This window comes from Pinus tabuliformis, chromosome 3_2 (genome assembly GCF_031772625.1).
Source record: "Pinus tabuliformis cultivar Carrire ecotype Pingquan chromosome 3_2, CPIR1, whole genome shotgun sequence".
Lineage (NCBI taxonomy): Eukaryota > Viridiplantae > Streptophyta > Pinopsida > Pinales > Pinaceae > Pinus > Pinus tabuliformis.
The window spans coordinates 1,192,529,846-1,192,552,221 of NC_142302.1; the positions used below are offsets into that span (position 1 = coordinate 1,192,529,846).

Sequence of the window (22,376 nt, forward strand, 5' to 3'; positions counted from 1 at the left end):
CAAACAAATAACCCAACTCTATATAAAAATTTCGCTCGAATAAAAATGATTTCCACTCAGTTATTTAATTACTAAAATTTAAATTCTACTTGGTATATCAATTTAAGTTCTACTGTATTTAAAATCTAATTAGGTGTCCCCATAGTCCCACTCAAAGTGGGAGGTTCGTAATGAAAAATATTAACCTCAAATCAACAAAATTAAAATTAATAAACATAACAAACCTTAAATTAAAAACCATAAATTGTAACAGAACTAGCAAGATGCTACGTCCACCTGTCATTGTCCATAAATTAATAAACATAAGAAACTCAAAATTAAAAACCATAAATTGTAACGAAACTAGAAACTGCTCCGTCCACCCGTCATTGTCCATAGTTTGGATTCAAATGCATCCTTGATATCACCATTACATTGTTAGATACAGTGAATGGATATACTCATTCGTACGTACGTACTAAAGTCTGAAACCTTCCAAGTGTGGTTGTCATTCTTAACGTCGCGTCCACATAGAAGTGCTTGCAGGGATATAACGTCACTTGGGATCTATGGAGTGGGTCACAGTGTATTCCCCGCTGTAATCAAAGGAACTGGAAGAGATTCCACCTGCATAAACGTACCTAGCATGGTGACTTCCACGCGGAGGAGCAGCTGCTTCAGACTCGTTTTGGTTTACTGCGTTCAGAGATTCTGCTATGGATTCCAACTGCATCACCACATCCTTCATCATTGGACGATTAGCCGACTCCTCCACGCAGAGCAGCGATAACCCTACTAAGCTTTGAAGAAGTGTTTGAGAAATTAGAGAATCTCTGAGAAAGGGGTCGAGTATTTGGCGTCGGACTGCATTTATTCCAACAGTATCCATTGCAGTCTTCAACTCTTGAACCAGATATTTTCCTCGTTCAACTAGGGGTGGCCGAGATGCTAGGAGTTCCATTAATACCACGCCAAAGCTGTATACGTCGCTCTTCTTTGTCAGCAGTTGTGAGTTGACATATTCTGGATCGAGGTAGCCCTGCCCAAGCCATTGATTTTGACATTTGCATAAGCAAAGACTAGTTCAACCCTAAGCTATGTGTATTTTGTGGGTGATTCCACCAAAACTTATGATAATAACTGAAGGCACCTATTATTTGATAGGTTGTCAAAATAAACTACATATCTAGAACTGAAAATCATATTAAATGGTGTCCAATGTCCATACATAATTTAGATTAGAAAATAGCTTGCAGGCATCTCAGATATTGTTTACCATACTCAAGTTTTATACAAATGGGCTTCTGCATTTGCAAAAGTGTGCATGATTTAAGTGGGACAATGTTGATACTCACCATGGTCCCTTTGACTTGAGTTGATACGTGATCTATGATCTCGGCTTCTCCAATAAGTTTGGAGAGTCCGAAATCTGATACCTTGGCATTCAGATTCTCGTCCAGCAAGATGTTGGTCGACTTCACGTCTCTGTGTATAATGGGTGGATCTGCATGGTCGTGAAGATATGCCAGTCCCCTCGCTGCCCCTAATGCGATATTGATCCTCTTGCTCCAATCAAGACGAAATCCAGTTTTACCTGTTAGTTGGACAGACAAATCATTATTTTCAAATCGACGCCACAACTCAGTAAAAGAAACAGAAAATAAGTGTTGGCAGCAAACTACCAGAGAGGTTATCTCTAAGGGACCCGTTTGGTATGTATTCATAAACAAGTAATCTGTTCCCTTCCTCAAAACAAAATCCAATCAGTGCCGTCAGATTTTTGTGGTGAACACGAGACAACAATTCTAATTCGTTCTTAAATTCTGAAACACCCTGCTTGTACTCTTTCTTCGCTTGTTTCACGGCCACCATCTCTCTGCCAACGGGCAGAATCCCTTTGTACACCTGAAAGACGACACGGGGTCAAAGATCAGATTGTCAAGATACTCAGAACAACATCTGAAAACTTATCCAAGGGCGGCGTGCTATTTGCTCCTCTTAAATCTGGGATCTGTGAAGTAGCCCAATGTTCTGAAGCCTATATAGGTTAGGACATAGTTTCCTTGTGTTAATATTAAGCATCACACACTAAAGGCAACCAATATGACCAATATAGGGAGCTATTAGTCTATGAATGAGTGGGGCAGTATATACCACTCTTTGGGGCTGTATATACTATACTTTGGATTTAATCAAATATATTATTGGACAGGTGGTATATACTGTTTCTGCTTATTAATGGATAGCTCTATATATTATTTGTACTAATTCAGCATTATATACTAATTTTATAATTGGTATAATAAATAATTTGATTTAGGTTTTTATTTGATTCACTGGTGGAATGGCAAAGGCGGTGGTATGTGGTATAGTAGTCTTGTTAGAGGGAACCATCCAGCCCGTAAGAACGGGGTTGAGCTGCACAGTCTCACAGACTAGACTACTTAACGGGGTTGAGCTGCACAGTCTCACAGACTAGACTACTTAACGGATAGTCTGCATGAGACCAAACCTCTGCGAGTTGATTTAAGACTTTTTCATATTAACTAGAAAATAAAGATTTTCCAATAGACAAAATAAAAAACCCCTGCCATAGCTTTGCTTGATGTTTAATATTACCCAAAAAAAAAAAAAAAAAAACTATGTCAACATTTTTGCCGGACCAAAACATTAAATAACTTTCCACTCTCATCCTCTATACCTGTAGACATTCTTCACAACCAAAATTTTAAATAACTTTCCACCCTCGCTCTCTATATCCTTTAGATTGAGTTTAGTACATGATACTTAATATTTGCAGAAACTAGGTCAACATTCTGCCTGACCAAAACTTTAAATAACTTTCCACACTCTCCTTCTATAATATGTGTAGAAACTAGGTCAACATTTTGCCGGACCAAAACATTAAATAACTTTCTACCCTCTCCCTCTATATTGTACAGATTGTGTTTAGTGAATTTAATACATGTTGCCTAATATTTACAGAAACTAGTTCTACATTCTTCTGGAACAATCTATTGAATCCTTATTTTATTGTAAAGTGACACCATAGCAAGTTCTGTACCTTGCCGTAGCCTCCAGAACCAATCTCATTATCCATGGAGAAGTTATTAGTAGCCAGTTTCAGTTCCTGTAGCGAATACACTCTGGTACCTTTCAGTTTTGGAACATCTCCACTGTCTCCTCTGCTTGTTACATCCCAGGAAGCTGAACCCAAAAAACAATCCTCAGTCCTAACACGAAATTTACATGGTGAAAGATAAAATAAATTACTTGAAAAAAAGAAATGATAAATTACCGAACGGATTTGCGGCAAGAACTGCTTGTGCTGCTTTCCTTCTTTGCCGTAATGCGTAAATCCCAAGGGCAATAATGGCAAGGACCAACACTGCGGCACCAACTGCTATTCCAGTAATTGCCCCTGAACTTAAACCCTTCGACCCCTCTGAAATCAGACAACAGGAAACCTCATTTCCAGGTCAAGCAAACGTCTATTAAATAATATAAATGTCCATCACAAACCGAGAGATAAAGAGGAAAAGTGAAATGTCCCACCGAGCAGAAAGTTGTAAACTGCTGGTTTGAAATAGTAGGGTATAAATCCAGCTGGAGGAATGTACGTTTGATTGCTGAAAGCTAAACCAATCTTTAGGATTTCCGATCGTTGAAAATTCTTCCTCCCGAGCGGTGGGAAAAGCCGTACTTGTATATTCAGCTGCCCGTAGACATCAATCAACATGCAACAGATATATACTGACCCCTTTGTCAAGTTTAGTTGGGTCCATAGAGAATTCTCTAGCTTGTGAAATCTGGTAGCATTCGTCAAACTCGAAAAGGAGGGAGATCTGACGACCATGGTGCCCACATACGGCGTTGCACATTGACAAGTCTGAGGATTAACTGCCTGTAAATCCTCAGTGCATGGGGTATAATTTCCACACTGTTGGAATATTAATTCCAACTGCTGTGCAGCAGCAGCTATTTTACTTTATTCATTTGTCTTTATCCGGCGCCCCACATTTTTTTCCCGATCTGTTAAAATCACCGCTATTACCATCTTTTCACTCTTTAATTAATTTTGTGTTGCCTGAATGAAGAAGATCAGATCCAGCGCCACACCGTTACTTTTCAGCAAGCGTATTAATGAGCAGACGGCTGAAAGAGATAAGAACCAGCCTCGAGCCGTAACAGCATTTATCAGTCTTGGGTTTCAGCACAACCGACTCAAGAAATACAGCAAGAAATCAAATCTGTTAATTATGAACAGCAGATATTTCATCAGCAAGTTAAGGCGGTGAAGAACCTTTCCCGCACTATAAATAGAAACAGAAACAGAATTAAAACATATATGAGAAAGATAGAGAGCGGATGAGAGCACGCAGCAGCGTGAAGAAAAATATTTCCAGAACAGTGAAATGCACAGAAGTGCAGATTTGTAAGTTTTTTTTTGTATTGCACAGCAGTGCTGAAATTTTCTGAGATAAATGTTTTCTGGAACTGAAGTGTTCCTGTTGTAATCTGTTAGGAAGATCCCTCTACGTGAGGAAGACTTAGTTTTATGTGTTGGTTTATTTTCATAAATTGAAATTCCTTTCTGTGCGTTTCTGTTTCACCAAAAGTTATTTCGTCAAAATTTTTAGTTGCTGAAACAGCTCGTAACTCAAAAAATACTTGACGTCAAAATTTCCTGTTGCTGAAACACCGTTGCTGAAACACCGTTGCTGAAACACCTGTTTCAGCAACTGAAAAAAAACTGTGTTGCTGAAACACCGTTTCCAGCAAACGAATTTTTCTGTTTTTCTGAGTTAAAAACAGAGTATTTTCCTGTGTCAAAACTAGAATGTTATTTTGATCAGTTTGTGATCCTGAGGCAAAGTAGAGCATTATTTTATGCTCGGTTTTGTGTTTTTGAATTATCAGAAAACAGAGTATTACTCTCTGTTCATATTTTTGTTGTTTCGGAATTTATCAGAAAATTTTGAACAGTGGAAACAGAGGATTTTTCCACTGTATTATGTTTGGAATAACCAGAAATTCCCGTCATGGTATCAGAGCTTGTTCAGGCTCTTTGAAGACATCAAAGAAGCTGAAAGAAGATTTGTTGCTGCAGCAAATTATCCAGCAGAGTGAAAACGCTGTCAAGGTATTTTTCAGATTAGTTTTTTTTGTGTAGCTGCTGAAGACAATTAAGTGTTTTTTTTACAGTGAAGTATTGCAAGAATGGCCAGTACCAGCGTGGGTATGTTTAATACCCAGCTCCCACAGTTCAATGGGAAAAATTATGACTACTGGGCAATAACCATGAAAGCCGTGTTTGTTTCACATGATTTATGGGAACTTGTTGAATATGGATTTGAAGAACCAGCAAATGAAGAAGAGTTTATTGGATTAACTCAGGCAGAGAAAGAGTTGTTGAAGAGCAATAAGAAGAAGGACTCAAAAGCCCTTGTATTCTTATATCAAGCAGTGCATGAAAGTGTGTTTCCGAGGATAGCAGCAGCCAAGACATCCAGAGAAGCATGGCAAACTCTCAAGACAGCCTATCAAGGCATGGAGAAAGTGAAGACAGCAAAACTACAGTTACTGAGGAAAGATTTTGAGAACCTGCGTATGAAGGAGTCAGACAATATTGACTCATTCTTCACACAAGCAATTGGTTTGGTCACACAGATAAGGTCTCATGGAGAAACTCTTGAAGAAAGGAGGATTGTGGAGAAACTATTGAGGTGCCTACCCTCAAAGTTTGATGTGGTTGTCACCACCATAGAAGAGACAAAAGATCTCTCAAAATTTTCAGTTGATGAACTTCATGCATCACTGATAACTCATGAGTAGAGGTTGAGTAGAAATGAAAACTCATCTCTAGAGCAAGCTTTCAAAACCCAGATGTCATTTGGAAGAGGAAGAGGTCAAGACAGAGGAAACAAGAGAGGAAGAGGCAGAAGCCAATACAGAGGTGGAAGAAACAGTCCAGCAAACGTTCAAGGAAGAGGCAGCAACCCAAATCAGAACCAAGGCCATGGCAGCAGCCAGCAAAGTGGACAACATCATGCTCAAGGACAAAGGTATGAAAAATCCAATGTCCAATGTTATTATTGTAAAAAATATGGGCACTATGCAAATGAATGTAGGAAAAAGCAGCATGATATGAGTAATAGATCTAGTGCAAATATCACTAGAGGAAATATCAGTCAAGATAATGTGTTGTTAGTTTGTAATATGGCTGAAACAAACAGTGAAGATATATGGTTTCTAGATTCTGGTTGCAGCAACCATATGACAGGAAACATAGCCATGTTTTCTGCTTTAGATGAGAGTATGCAGTCACAAGTCACACTTGGGACTGATAGTAAAATTTCTGTTATGGGAAAAGGAGAAGTTAAGATATTTACAAAGAAAGGTGAAAAGAAAACCATAGCAGATGTTTATTATGTTCCTGGAATGAAGTGTAATCTCTTGAGTATTGGACAGCTTATTCAGAAGGGTTACAATGTTTTCTTTGAGAATGATGTATGCACCATCATGGACAGATTACCCAGCAAACGTTGTATTTTAGTTTGCAAATTACTGTGGTGTGATTTTTGAATGAAATTCGGATTTTCCACAGTGTTCATGTTTTGAAGTCGACGTTTCGAGTCTGAAACTAGACTCATCATCAGGACAAATTGTGAGGAGAAAAGAAGGAAAATTTAGGTATAAATATGAAAACCCAGGATGTGAAGCTCAATGGCCGACTCTTGTTCTTATTTGATGATTTAATTTATTTGTTTTAAGCTTTTGATTTTTCATTATACCTATATTTAATAACTACCTTGTAATTTATTTTTAATTCTTATATTAATATTATAATTTTATATTTTGTCTTATTGTGTCATTATGCCTTCTAATTAAATTTTTCTTATTAATTAAGGTTTATGCTTATTGATATTTATGCTGCTCTTCTTAATTAATTAAAATGTGATTTAATTATTGTTGATTATGAAAGTTGTTTATTGTGTCTTCTTATAAATACTATATTTGTTATTAACATCTCTTTATTGTACTTCTCTGATTATTTAGTATTATTTTTATTAGTATTTTTAATATTTAATGTTTCTATGTTTATAATTATTATTTGTTATTGTTAATGGTATTTTAATTCTATAATATTATTTTGCTCCTATTATCTATATTATTATTGATGATATTTACTATGCTATGCTATTAGTTAAAGCTCCTCTTTATGTTAGCCTTATCATTTGATTAATATTAATGTTATTAATGATTTTATAAACTGCCTCCATTAATGCTTTTTATGTCTTTCTTATTAGATGCTTAATGCTTATTGCGCATCCATTAATGGTTTGGACGCTTAATGTTGAGTCTCCATTAATGGTTTATGGTTTATTTATTATATTAATGTTACACTATAATATTTTGTCTCATTTTGACATTATGCCTCTTAATTAAATTTTGCTTATTGATTATGGTTAATGTTTGCTGAAATTTATGATGCTATTCTTAATTGATTATAATGAGATTTCATTATTATTGTTATGTAAGTAATTTATTATGTCTATATATACCTAAATTATTTATTAAAATCTTTTTTTGTAATTCTTAAGAATATTTAGTATTATTTTTATTAGTATTATAATATTTAATATTTTTTTGTAAATATTTATTATTTGTTCTTGTTAATGCTATTTAATTCTATATTATTATTTTGCTCCTTATTATCTATATTATTATTAATGATATTTATTATGGTATTAGTTAAAGTTCCTCTGTATATACTTATTGTTATCTATAATTGATATTTATTAATGCTCTACTATGTATACTTAATATTTTATCTATTATTTATCTATTATAATGGATGTTTGCTTATTGATAGTAGTTAATTTATATTATTCTATATGTTATTTTCTAGGATATTTAAACATGTTCTCATGTACAGGCTTACTATATCTATTATACTTCATATTTGCTTTTTTATTTGCTTTTAATATTAAGATGGTAGGTTAGGAATTCCTAACATTGTTATCAAGATCATTAGCGGGGGTTAGCACGGGGTTCCAATTCTTGCTAATTTCCATGCCACCATCCCTATTGAGGTTTCTAGGATGTTTAATGATTTCAATGGCTTCCCTAACTTTACGCTTGAATTGGTGTTCTACATTAGCAATGACTTTTGTTTCTTCTAAGCAAATATGATGATTAGTTTTACCTACATGCTCAGCTAGGGCTGAGGTCTTGGTTCTTTCGTTACGAATGTCTGCACTATGTTCTTTGAGTCTAATCCTAACCGATCTACCAGTTTCCCCTATGTATTGATCCCCACACGAACATTTGATGATGTAAACTCCTTTTTGCTGAAGCAGCTCTTGGTTATCCTTAACCGATCTCATTCTTTGCTTAATGGTAGACAAGGGTTTGAAAGCAGTTCTTATATTTTTCTTATTGAGGATTTTGGCTTAATGGTAGACAAGGGTTTGAAAGCAGTTCTTACCTGCCTTCCTTACATCCAAGGAGTCACTGACAAAATAGCCAAAATCCTCAATAAGAAAAATATAAGAACTGCTTTCAAACCCTTGTCTACCATTAAGCAAAGAATGAGATCGGTTAAGGATAACCAAGAGCTGCTTCAGCAAAAAGGAGTTTACATCATCAAATGTTCGTGTGGGGATCAATACATAGGGGAAACTGGTAGATCGGTTAGGATTAGACTCAAAGAACATAGTGCAGACATTCGTAACGAAAGAACCAAGACCTCAGCCCTAGCTGAGCATGTAGGTAAAACTAATCATCATATTTGCTTAGAAGAAACAAAAGTCATTGCTAATGTAGAACACCAATTCAAGCGTAAAGTTAGGGAAGCCATTGAAATCATTAAACATCCTAGAAACCTCAATAGGGATGGTGGCATGGAAATTAGCAAGAATTGGAACCCCGTGCTAACCCCCGCTAATGATCTTGATAACAATGTTAGGAATTCCTAACCTACCATCTTAATATTAAAAGCAAATAACAAAGCAAATATGAAGTATAATAGATATAGTAAGCCTGTACATGAGAACATGTTTAAATATCCTAGAAAATAACATATAGAATAATATAAATTAACTACTATCAATAAGCAAACATCCATTATAATAGATAAATAATAGATAAAATATTAAGTATACATAGTAGAGCATTAATAAATATCAATTATAGATAACAATAAGTATATACAGAGGAACTTTAACTAATACCATAATAAATATCATTAATAATAATATAGATAATAAGGAGCAAAATAATAATATAGAATTAAATAGCATTAACAAGAACAAATAATAAATATTTACAAAAAAATATTAAATATTATAATACTAATAAAAATAATACTAAATATTCTTAAGAATTACAAAAAAAGATTTTAATAAATAATTTAGGTATATATAGACATAATAAATTACTTACATAACAATAATAATGAAATCTCATTATAATCAATTAAGAATAGCATCATAAATTTCAGCAAACATTAACCATAATCAATAAGCAAAATTTAATTAAGAGGCATAATGTCAAAATGAGACAAAATATTATAGTGTAACATTAATATAATAAATAAACCATAAACCATTAATGGAGACTCAACATTAAGCGTCCAAACCATTAATGGATGCGCAATAAGCATTAAGCATCTAATAAGAAAGACATAAAAAGCATTAATGGAGGCAGCTTATAAAATCATTAATAACATTAATATTAATCAAATGATAAGGCTAACATAAAGAGGAGCTTTAACTAATAGCATAGCATAGTAAATATCATCAATAATAATATAGATAATAGGAGCAAAATAATATTATAGAATTAAAATACCATTAACAATAACAAATAATAATTATAAACATAGAAACATTAAATATTAAAAATACTAATAAAAATAATACTAAATAATCAGAGAAGTACAATAAAGAGATGTTAATAACAAATATAGTATTTATAAGAAGACACAATAAACAACTTTCATAATCAACAATAATTAAATCACATTTTAATTAATTAAGAAGAGCAGCATAAATATCAATAAGCATAAACCTTAATTAATAAGAAAAATTTAATTAGAAGGCATAATGACACAATAAGACAAAATATAAAATTATAATATTAATATAAGAATTAAAAATAAATTACAAGGTAGTTATTAAATATAGGTATAATGAAAAATCAAAAGCTTAAAACAAATAAATTAAATCATCAAATAAGAACAAGAGTCGGCCATTGAGCTTCACATCCTGGGTTTTCATATTTATACCTAAATTTTCCTTCTTTTCTCCTCACAATTTGTCCTGATGATGAGTCTAGTTTCAGACTCGAAACGTCGACTTCAAAACATGAACACTGTGGAAAATCCGAATTTCATTCAAAAATCACACCACAGTAATTTGCAAACTAAAATAGTTACCCTGCACGGAGGGGAGACTTGGAAAGAGATTCGTAATCTCGAAAAAGCGAGGGTTAAAATAAGGAGAAAAGAAGCTGATCTAAATTTTCTGAAGCAATGCAGAGACTCAAATCTCACACCTAATTTTGCATACATCAAACACAGGTTACATAACCAAAAATATCACAGAATTTTTGAACGATTCAGCAAAACTCTGGTCCGCCTTGAAATTCGAAAAACCAGAACCTCCTTGGCGAAATTATCCGCAGCCGCCTTCAAATCACACCTGAAACTAGCAGCGTCAATAGAGCAGGACCTATGGAAGGTAATCGATGCATCCGCAGCCCTGAATGCCAATAAAATGAAAGAAAACGCAGAATCTAAGCACCAGAGAAAACTAAATAACATGGTAAAACGTGAGAGAAGCAAAGAAACGCACAACCCAAGTGATTCTACCCCAGCCACCAAGCAATCAAACTGGAATTCGCACGCGCAGAGGACTCAAGGAAGAACGTGGACAGAGCGAAGTTCAACACGGCTACGCATCAAAATTGATAACTCTACGGTGCATTCGCTGTCTGCTTTCGATTTGAATAATGAAATACACGGCAGCAAGGGAGAAAAACAATTAATAAACATAATCAGCGACGCTAAAATAACCGCAGCACAGTCTGATAATCACGGCAGCATTGAGGTTATCGCTTCAGAGGAAGCATCACATACGACTGGAGGCAAGGTAGACTGCGGAGTCAATGGCGAAAGCAGCATCATAAAGACGGCCAGCTCGATTATAAACCCTCAGACCAATGACCCCAGCAATATGTTGGATCAGCAACCAATAAAAACAGTCGTGACCACTTCGCAACGTGACAACCCTGTAGGTAACAACCGCTGGAACGAAGATGATAAAGCCGCATCAGAGGTGGGAGCAAGTAACGTGGAAAGCGCCCATAAACACAGGTACGCTCTGAATACCATTTCATGTGAATCTGATGTTAATAAACATTTTATTAGTAATGAAATTAATAATATTAGCATAGAAAACAAATGTCCCAGCACAAGTCAAGAGAACATCATAGATAATGGGAACATAGAAAATAACCCTATGAGCAGTAACATGAATAATAGAAAAGTAGTCAACATATCCTCTTATGAGCTGAAAACAGAAGAAATGGAAGTCCTCAACAAAGGTCTTAACTTTGCTTTAGCCCCTAACAAAATCCCCAATGAAGAAATCATTTGCAACCTTGAAGATGGAATTAAGTCTCTCAAGGATGATGACAAAGAACTCATCAGGCAGGAAGTCGCTGTTATCCTTAGAAAAGCCAAGCCGCCCAGGAAAAACCTAAACCCTGATCAACTTAAAGCCCTAAAAAACCTTAGAAATAATAAGGACATTGTCATTTTAAAAGCCGACAAAGGTGGCGCCACTGTCGTTATGGATTATGTTGATTACATAAGCAAAATGAAAGACCACCTATACAACAGTGGTAGCTACAAAAAGCTAGAGAAAAACCCCATCTCCAAAATCACAAACCTCGTAAAGAAAGCCATTAAAGAAACTAACCTTGATGATAAAATAAAAAAGAGACTGACACCTAACAGCGAAATCACCCCCAGAATCTATGGAGCCCCTAAAATTCATAAAAAAGATGTCCCCCTAAGACCCATAGTCAACACCATAGGGTCTCCCACTTATGAGTTAGCCAAGTACGTCGCTAGCATTCTGTCCCCGCTTGTAGGTAAGACTAGCTCTTACATTAAAGACTCCAATCAATTTGTAAATCACATAAAAAACACCAAGCTAGAACCAGGAGACAAAATCGTGAGTTTTGACGTTGTCCAGCTCTTCACCAAAATTCCCCTAGATGATGCTATTCAGGTAGTCAAAGATGTAGCAGATCCCCAGACCGCTAAATTAGCCGAAATCTGTCTCCGCTCAACCTTCTTTTCCTTCCAGGGTGAAATATTTGAACAAACTTCAGGTGTTGCTATGGGATCACCTCTCTCCCCCATCGTGGCAAACCTTTTCATGGAAAAATTCGAGAAGAAGGCACTAGACTCATATCCACTAAAACCCAAATCCTGGGTTAGGTTTGTGGATGACACCAGTGTCAATTGGCCTCATGGCGAGGAAGAGCTAAACAAGTTCCTAGATCACCTCAATAGCTTGTCTGAAGACATCAAATTCACCATGGAAGTTGAAGAAAATAATTGCATTCCTTTCTTAGACATTCTCCTCATTAGAAGGAAGGATGGTTCCATTGGTCACAAAGTTTTTAGAAAGAAAGCCCATACAGATAACTACCTGCATGCCGACTCTCATCACCACCCCGCCCAAAAAATGGGGGTTCTACAAACCCTCTTCACTAGAGCTTATAGAATCTCTGATATAAACCATACAGATGAAGAAATTTCCTACCTCAAAAGAACCTTTGCCAACCTAGGGTACAGCAATGAAAACATATACAAAGCCATTCAAAAAGCAAAAACTGATAACAATAAAAACAAAACTAAAGACAACCCAACCTCCAATACCTGCCTTCCTTACATCCAAGGAGTCACTGACAAAATAGCCAAAATCCTCAATAAGAAAAATATAAAAACTGCTTTCAAACCCTTGTCTACCATTAAGCAAAGAATGAGATCGGTTAAGGATAACCAAGAGCTGCTTCAGCAAAAAGGAGTTTACATCATCAAATGTTCGTGTGGGGATCAATACATAGGGGAAACTGGTAGATCGGTTAGGATTAGACTCAAAGAACATAGTGCAGACATTCGTAACGAAAGAACCAAGACCTCAGCCCTAGCTGAGCATGTAGGTAAAACTAATCATCATATTTGCTTAGAAGAAACAAAAGTCATTGCTAATGTAGAACACCAATTCAAGCGTAAAGTTAGGGAAGCCATTGAAATCATTAAACATCCTAGAAACCTCAATAGGGATGGTGGCATGGAAATTAGCAAGAATTGGAACCCCGTGCTAACCCCCGCTAATGATCTTGATAACAATGTTAGGAATTCCTAACCTACCATCTTAATATTAAAAGCAAATAAAAAAGCAAATATGAAGTATAATAGATATAGTAAGCCTGTACATGAGAACATGTTTAAATATCCTAGAAAATAACATATAGAATAATATAAATTAACTACTATCAATAAGCAAACATCCATTATAATAGATAAATAATAGATAAAATATTAAGTATACATAGTAGAGCATTAATAAATATCAATTATAGATAACAATAAGTATATACAGAGGAACTTTAACTAATACCATAATAAATATCATTAATAATAATATAGATAATAAGGAGCAAAATAATAATATAGAATTAAATAGCATTAACAAGAACAAATAATAAATATTTACAAAAAAATATTAAATATTATAATACTAATAAAAATAATACTAAATATTCTTAAGAATTACAAAAAAATATTTTAATAAATAATTTAGGTATATATAGACATAATAAATTACTTACATAACAATAATAATGAAATCTCATTATAATCAATTAAGAATAGCATCATAAATTTCAGCAAACATTAACCATAATCAATAAGCAAAATTTAATTAAGAGGCATAATGCCAAAATGAGACAAAATATTATAGTGTAACATTAATATAATAAATAAACCATAAACCATTAATGGAGACTCAACATTAAGCGTCCAAACCATTAATGGATGCGCAATAAGCATTAAGCATCTAATAAGAAAGACATAAAAAGCATTAATGGAGGCAGTTTATAAAATCATTAATAACATTAATATTAATCAAATGATAAGGCTAACATAAAGAGGAGCTTTAACTAATAGCATAGCATAGTAAATATCATCAATAATAATATAGATAATAGGAGCAAAATAATATTATAGAATTAAAATACCATTAACAATAACAAATAATAATTATAAACATAGAAACATTAAATATTAAAAATACTAATAAAAATAATACTAAATAATCAGAGAAGTACAATAAAGAGATGTTAATAACAAATATAGTATTTATAAGAAGACACAATAAACAACTTTCATAATCAACAATAATTAAATCACATTTTAATTAATTAAGAAGAGCAGCATAAATATCAATAAGCATAAACCTTAATTAATAAGAAAAATTTAATTAGAAGGCATAATGACACAATAAGACAAAATATAAAATTATAATATTAATATAAGAATTAAAAATAAATTACAAGGTAGTTATTAAATATAGGTATAATGAAAAATCAAAAGCTTAAAACAAATAAATTAAATCATCAAATAAGAACAAGAGTCGGCCATTGAGCTTCACATCCTGGGTTTTCATATTTATACCTAAATTTTCCTTCTTTTCTCCTCACAATTTGTCCTGATGATGAGTCTAGTTTCAGACTCGAAACGTCGACTTCAAAACATGAACACTGTGGAAAATCCGAATTTCATTCAAAAAACGTTGTATTGCTGAAGTGAAGATGACAAGGAACAGGATGTTCCCTCTCAGAATAAGGGCAGATCTGAAAAATAAAGAAGTAGTTGCAGCAGTGACACAAGAGGCTCTCCAAAGCGTACCAAAGGATGAAAATTGGTTGTGGCATTTGAGATTTGGACATCTCAACTTTGGAGGTCTTAATTTGTTGAGTAGAAAATGAATGGTAAGAGGATTACCACTGATAGAAAAGCCAGACAGCCTTTGTGAAGGTTGTATATTGGGGAAACAACACAGAGAAAGTTTTCCAACAGGAAAAAGCATAAGGGCAAAAGCACCCTTAGAAATTGTCCACTCAGATTTACGTGGACTGATGCAAGCTCCATCACTTGCAGGCAGCCAATATTTTCTAACATTTATTGATGACTTTACCAGAAAGACTTGGGTTTATTTTCTGAAGAATAAGAGTGAAGTGTTTGAAAAATTTCAAAATTTCAAAGCACTTGTAGAAAATCAAAGTGGGCTGCGTATCAAGGTTTTGAGAACTGACAAAGGAGGTGAGTATATCTCCAAAGAATTTTTACGTTTTTGCAGGGAAAATGGAATTCATAAGCAATTTACAGCAAGGTACACCCCGCAGCAAAATGGAGTTGCTGAAAGGAAAAACAGAACAATCATGGATATGGCAAGGAGCATGTTGAAGGCAAAGCATTTGCCAAATGATTATTGGGCTGAAGCTGTACACTGTGCAGTATATATTTTGAATAGATGTCCTACAAAAGCAGTGATGAACAAAGTGCCAGAAGAAGCATGGAGTGGGAGAAAGCAAGGGGTCACCCACATGAAAGTTTTTGGTTGTGTGGCTTATGCACACATTCCAGATCAGCTAAGGAAGAAATTGGACAGCAAAGGGGAGAAATGTATTTTCATTGGATACAGTGAAGAATCCAAAGCTTACAGGTTGTATATCCCATCCACCAAGAAGTTTTTTGTGAGCAGAGATGTTCAATTTATTGAAGAGGAAGCTTGGGATGGAAGCATAGAGAAAACAGTTAATGTTAAAAACTGTTTGTCTCATGATGATGATGATGAAGAATTGGCTGAAACACATCCCCAAACAGCAGCACCAACAACAGAACAGCAAGAGACACCCTTGAGGAGAAATGAGAGTGCTTCTCCAAGCACACCACAAGGAGGAAATTCAAGTGCATCTACAAGCACTTGCACACCGAATGAAAGAGGTAAGAAATTCAGAAGTTTGAGTGATATTTATGAAGAAGGAATGAATTCTTTGTTTGCTTTGTATTGTCATATTGATGACCCTGTTCATTTCGAAGATGCAATTAAAGATAAGAAATGGATAGAAGCTATGAATGAGGAGATGAATGCCATAGAAAGAAATAAGACATGGGATTTAGTTGAGCTACCAAAAGGTAAAGAAGTCATTGGAGTTAAATGGGTCTACAAGACCAAGAGTAATGCTGAAGGCAAGATAGAAAGGCATAAGGCAAGACTTGTTGTCAAGGGATACAAGCAGCAATATGGGAGAGATTATGAGGAGACTTTTGCACCAGTTGCAAGAATGGAAACAGTAAGAACAGTGTTGTCCATAGCAGCACAAAACAAATGGAAAGTTTACCAAATGGACGTGAAGTCAGCATTCTTGAATGGAGTATTAAAGGAAGAGGTCTACATTGAGCAACCTCTAGGCTATGAGAAGAAAGGCCAAGAGCACAAAGTCTGCAGATTGAAGAAAGCTCTTTATGGGCTGAAGCAAGCACCAAGAGCGTGGTACAGTAGGATAGATTCCTATCTACTGGAGAATGGATTTGAGAAGTGTGAGGGAGAACCCACTGTTTACATCAAAGAAAAAGATTGTAAAATTTTAATTGTTGTGTTATATGTTGATGATGTGATTTTTACAGGAAATGATGACTACCTCATTGAAAATTTCAAATCAGTTATGAAAGAAGAATTTGAGATGACTGACATGGGTTTGCTGAGATACTTCTTAGGAATAGAAGTAGATCAAAATAAAAATGGAATTTTTATTTCACAGTCAAAATATGTAAATGAAGTTTTGAGCAGATTTAACATGCAGGACAGCAAGGCAGCAATCACTCCCACAGTGATGGGATTAAAACTCGGCCAAGAGGACAACAGCAAAGATTTTGACCCTAGTGTGTACAAGAGCATAGTTGGCAGCCTCATGTATTTGACTGCAACTAGGCGAGACATAATGTATGCTGTTAGTTTAATTTCCAGATTCATGGAGAAGCCAAAAGAAACACATTGGCAGGCAGCAAAGAAAATTCTGAGGTATGTTAAAGGTACAAAAAGGTATGGCATATTTTATACTGTTTCAGAATGTTCAGATTTAGTTGGATATACAGATAGTAATTGGGCTGGAAGTGTAGATGACCGGAAAAGCACATCTGGTTACATTTTTCACATAGGTTCAGGAGCCATTTCATGGGCTTCGAAGAAACAGCCAATTGTGGCATTATCTACAGCAGAAGTCGAGTATGTGGCAGCTACAGCAGCAGCATGTCAAGCGGTTTGGATGAGGAGAATGTTGAGAAGTCTATGCCAGGAGCAGGTAACAGCAACAGTTATTTTTTGTGACAATAGCTCAGCTATTGCATTATCCAAGAACTCTGTATTCCACAAGAGAACAAAACACATAGACACAAAGTTTCACTACATCAGAGAATTGGTGAACAATGGAGAAATCATTTTACAACATTGCAGGACTCAGGAACAGGTTGCAGATATTCTAACAAAGCCATTGGATCAGAAAAGTTTTGAGTTTTTAAGGAAACTTCTGGGTATGACTGATAACCCAGCAGTTGAAATTAAAAGGGGAGTGTTGGAATATTAATTCCAACTGCTGTGCAGCAGCAGCTATTTTACTTTATTCATTTGTCTTTATCCGGCGCCCCACATTTTTTTCCCGATCTGTTAAAATCACCGCTATTACCATCTTTTCACTCTTTAATTAATTTTGTGTTGCCTGAATGAAGAAGATCAGATCCAGCGCCACACCGTTACTTTTCAGCAAGCGTATTAATGAGCAGACGGCTGAAAGAGACAAGAACCAGCCTCGAGCCGTAACAGTGTTTATCAGTCTTAGGTTTCAGCACAACCAACTCAAGAAATATAGCAAGAAATCAAATCTGTTAATTATGAATAGCATATATTTCATCAGCAAGTTAAGGCGGTGAAGAACCTTTCCCCCACTATAAATAGAAACAGAAACAGAATTAAAACATATATGAGAAAGATAGAGAGCGGATGAGAGCACGCAGCAGCGTGAAGAAAAATATTTCCAGAACAGTGAAATGCACAGAAGTGCAGATTTGTAAGTTTTTTTTTGTATTGCACAGCAGTGCTGAAATTTTCCGAGATAAATGTTTTCCGGAACTGAAGTGTTCCTGTTGTAATCTGTTAGGAAGATCCCTCTACGTGAGGAAGACTTAGTTTTATGTGTTGGTTTATTTTCATAAATTGAAATTCCTTTCTGTGCGTTTCTGTTTCACCAAAAGTTATTTCGTCAAAATTTTTAGTTGCTGAAACAGCTCGTAACTCAAAAAATACTTGACGTCAAAATTTCCTGTTGCTGAAACACCGTTGCTGAAACACCTGTTTCAGCAACTGAAAAAAAACTGTGTTGCTGAAACACCGTTTCCAGCAAACGAATTTTTCTGTTTTTCTGAGTTAAAAACAGAGTATTTCCCTGTGTCAAAACTAGAATGTTATTTTGATCAGTTTCTGATCTTGAGGCAAAGTAGAGCATTATTTTATGCTCGGTTTTGTGTTTTTGAATTATCAGAAAACAGAGTATTACTCTCTGTTCATATTTTTGTTGTTTCGGAATTTATCAGAAAATTCTGAACAGTGGAAACAGAGGATTTTTCCACTGTATTCTGTTTGGAATAACCAGAAATTCCCGTCACACACTGTGCTATATCGGTTTGGTAGGAAACCAATTGAAGATCTTCCGTGTGGCATGCTGGGCCACTTGATATAAGTGGGTTTGAAATGCAGACAGGATTACCTTCAAGTCTGCGTTTGAAAACATGAACCATTTGAACCTTAACATAAGAATCTTAATAGATTTAACCATGAACTATGTCACAATTTAGGGTTCTCAATAAACTGTCATATTGCTTCTGCGATTATCCCCTCTCCTACCATGTCTTCTGTAATGGTTCAAATTGTCAGTTTCAACTTCAATGAAAAAAGTTGCACGCCATCCTAATACCATACAACACAGAAAAAGAAATCAAAATCTATTAGCTTAGAGGATTATTAAGAAATTTCTTACAGCAAAGTTTCGTTATCGCTTATTCCAAGGGAGATGCCCATGATGTTGTTGTATCGAAGGTCTATCAATTCGAGCTGCTGGCTGACATTGGATTCTATTCCCAGAGATCCGTCAATAGAATTATTTGAGAGAATCCTGCGCCATTCAAAAACAATGATTACTAACTCTTCATGTCAGATCTTTAGCGTCATTTTAATATTGGCAGCACGGCAGAGAAAATAGTGAATACACTCACACTGTCTCAAGTTGTTGCAAGCTAAAGACTTCAGAAGGAAGTTGCCCATTCAAGCTACTGTGTTCCATCATACTATTGAACAAGGAAAAAGGGATAGAAAAACCAATTAGTTTGACAAATAACAAAATACGAATTTAAGCCCTTGTTGACCACTGATCATAAAGACCATAACTGGCCATATCTTTGTATCGTAGTTTTTTAATTGCTAGTAAACATCAAGTCCCTCGAACTTACATAGTGGTTAATGATCCTAAAACAGATAACCAGGCTGGTACATTGGATACCTCGAATGAGTTATTACTTAGGTCCCTGACAATTACAAATATTATTTTGTAAATCTTCAGTTGATAAAATGATTGGCTTAATTAGCTAATTTGAACCTTACTTACAGGTACAGAAGGCTGTTCAATCCGGATAAGTCAGGAATAGAACCGTTGAGTTTATTATTTGATAGACGCCTAGAAAAATGCACAGAATCATGAGTACATATTTTTCCTTGATACAAAGCTATAAAACCTATGAACAGTCCAAATATAGTCCAGAGTTGACCTTACAATTGAGTAAGTTCTCCTAGTTGTCCGATGTTGGACGGTATTTGACCTTCAAAAGAATTTTGATCAAACTTCCTGTCAATCATTACAAGATTTCGATGGTCACGTGTTTTGATATTTAAAACTGAATAAAATAAAAAGGATCGTATCTGAGACTCACAAGATCTCCAAGGTTGAGACATTTCCAAGAGTAGAGGGAATCTCCCCGCTAAACGAATTGCCATCGAACAGGCTGTGCATAATAATGATGGAACTACTGATCAGCTTCTAATTTGAATGATATAGTTTCATGTGAATTGAATTGAATTAAACCCTTATGGTACTTACACATGTTTTAGGGTCATATTTTTATGGAAAATCTGTGGCGGAATCAGTTCACTGAATTGATTTTGACTAAAGTGGCTTGAACGGCCAACGACAATACCACCAATGAGTTAGTTCACGTTTCAGTATAAACCATGCATATAAGCCACGCTCGCAAATATAAAATAATACTCACAAGTGACCGCAACTAACAAGCCCCTTCAGCTCTACTGGAAGTTGTCCGCCAATGGAATTGTTGGTAATGTCGAACCAGTAGAGTTTGGTAAGATTACCTAAAGAAGGAGGAATATTTCCGCTTAAACGGTTCGAATTCATGTCCCTATCAACGACAATGACGGTTCAGGAGCTCATACTTTGTACTTGTCTTCTTGTTCATAAAATTGAGTGTTTGATTTACTTACAGAGTAACGAGCTCTCGCAGGTTGCCCAGCTCTGGTGGAATTCGCCCAGTAAAGCTACAGCCTAGCAAAATCCTAAAAGAGAGCTAGAGATTAGTCATCAACCAAATACCAACGTTCCAATCATGCAATTATCAGAAGGTTTAAGATGCTTACAATGTCTGAAGATTTTGCAAATTTCCTAAGGTAGTCGAAATCGGTCCTCCCAAGCCTGGATTGTACGATAAGTCCTTGTAACGAAAGTTCGGTCCATTCATCCGCATATAGTTTTTTATCAAATTTTTTTTTCTTCTTCGAGACAAAACAGGTTTATATTTACCATTTTTGAGGAAGGTAAATATTGGGCACAATGTACTAAGTTACTGTTTATTTATTTTAACGATTGAATATGAATATGAAAAGGTAGTGAAAAAATTATTAATTTAGTGCATGTATTTAATATTTGCTTTCGAAAAGAAAATATAAATATAAATATAAATAATTTATCAAAAATTATGAATTTTGAATATAATTATTTTACTAAAATATTTATTAAAAATTTTGAATTTTGAATATAATTATTTTTAAATAATTTATGTAAATATTATGAGAAAAACACTAAAACACTTATCAAAAATTTAGAGTTTTGAATTTAATTATTTCTCAGTAAAATTTTAAATTTGTTTTTATAGAATCTTGCAAGAGTGTAGTGTAACTGTGAGTTGAATTTAATTATTTCTCAATAAAACTATGAATTTCTTTTCATACAATTTTGCAAGAGTGTAGTGTAACTTTGAGTCTAACTTTGAGGAGCTTATGTGATTTTGGATTTTCATGTTGATTTGTCAGGGATTTTAGGACTTCTTAAAATCTAAAGCTAAGTTGTATAATTAGGTATGTAACTATCTAAGTTGTATAATTATGTATGCAAGTTGATATGTGTAACTATTAACGTGTCTTTTACTTAACTTTGTTACTTTAATAAGTAAATTAAAGTTTGTTTAATGTAGATTTTTATATTATAATTAGATAAGTAATAAATTTAAGTTGTATAATTATGTATGTAACTAAGTTAATATGTGTTTTTTTTATTGAACTTTGTTATTTTTGATATAGTTGTTTTATTATTATTATTATTATTATTATTGAATGTCAGTAAATTAAAGTTTATTTAATGTAGGATTTTATATTATAATTAGATATGTAATTAATTTAAGTTGTATAATTATATATGTAACTAAATTGATATGTGTAATTAAGTTGATAGGTGTTTTTCACTAAATTTTGTAATTTTTTTAAGGTTTTTTATTAATTAAATATTAATAAATTAAAATTTGTTTAACCATTTAAATTTAAAAAGAGTGAAGGGATCTCTACTTGAATGGTTCATGAGACACAATACTTGGTAAGGTTTTGCAAATGGGGAAGCAAGGTAAGTGGGCTTGATTGTGCGGAACAGTTAAGCGTTGTTAAGAAATGGAAAAGTCTACTTCTTCACCCTTCTAAGTGGACTATTCAAAAATCATGAGAAATTAGTCAATTAGGATTACCGAAATTAGTCAATTACAACTACTCAATTGAATCCCAAAAACAATCTAATATAATTTTATATATTTTTATGACTTTTTCTGAATCATGAAATTTAAAATTTAATTATTTTATATTTTTAAATTCATATTTTATTTATTGTTAATAGCCATAGCCATTATTACTACATATGAACTTGCCCACTAA

The 22,376-nt window shown here is 34.3% G+C and overlaps 1 protein-coding gene across 1 annotated transcript; it reads right to left on the reverse strand.

Annotated features, from left to right (window-relative positions):
• Positions 1-227: 227 nt before the first annotated feature.
• Positions 228-3,917, reverse strand: LOC149184992 (leucine-rich repeat receptor protein kinase HPCA1-like). The gene is made up of 7 exons (XM_089415511.1): positions 3,535-3,917; positions 3,278-3,424; positions 3,044-3,186; positions 1,662-1,884; positions 1,335-1,573; positions 455-1,018; positions 228-349 (listed from the first exon to the last, which is right to left on the reverse strand). Exons 1-6 carry the CDS (start codon positions 3,833-3,835, stop codon positions 536-538), a joined length of 1,536 nt encoding a protein of 511 aa, XP_089271637.1. The 5' UTR covers positions 3,836-3,917; the 3' UTR covers positions 228-349; positions 455-535.
• Positions 3,918-22,376: the final 18,459 nt, after the last annotated feature.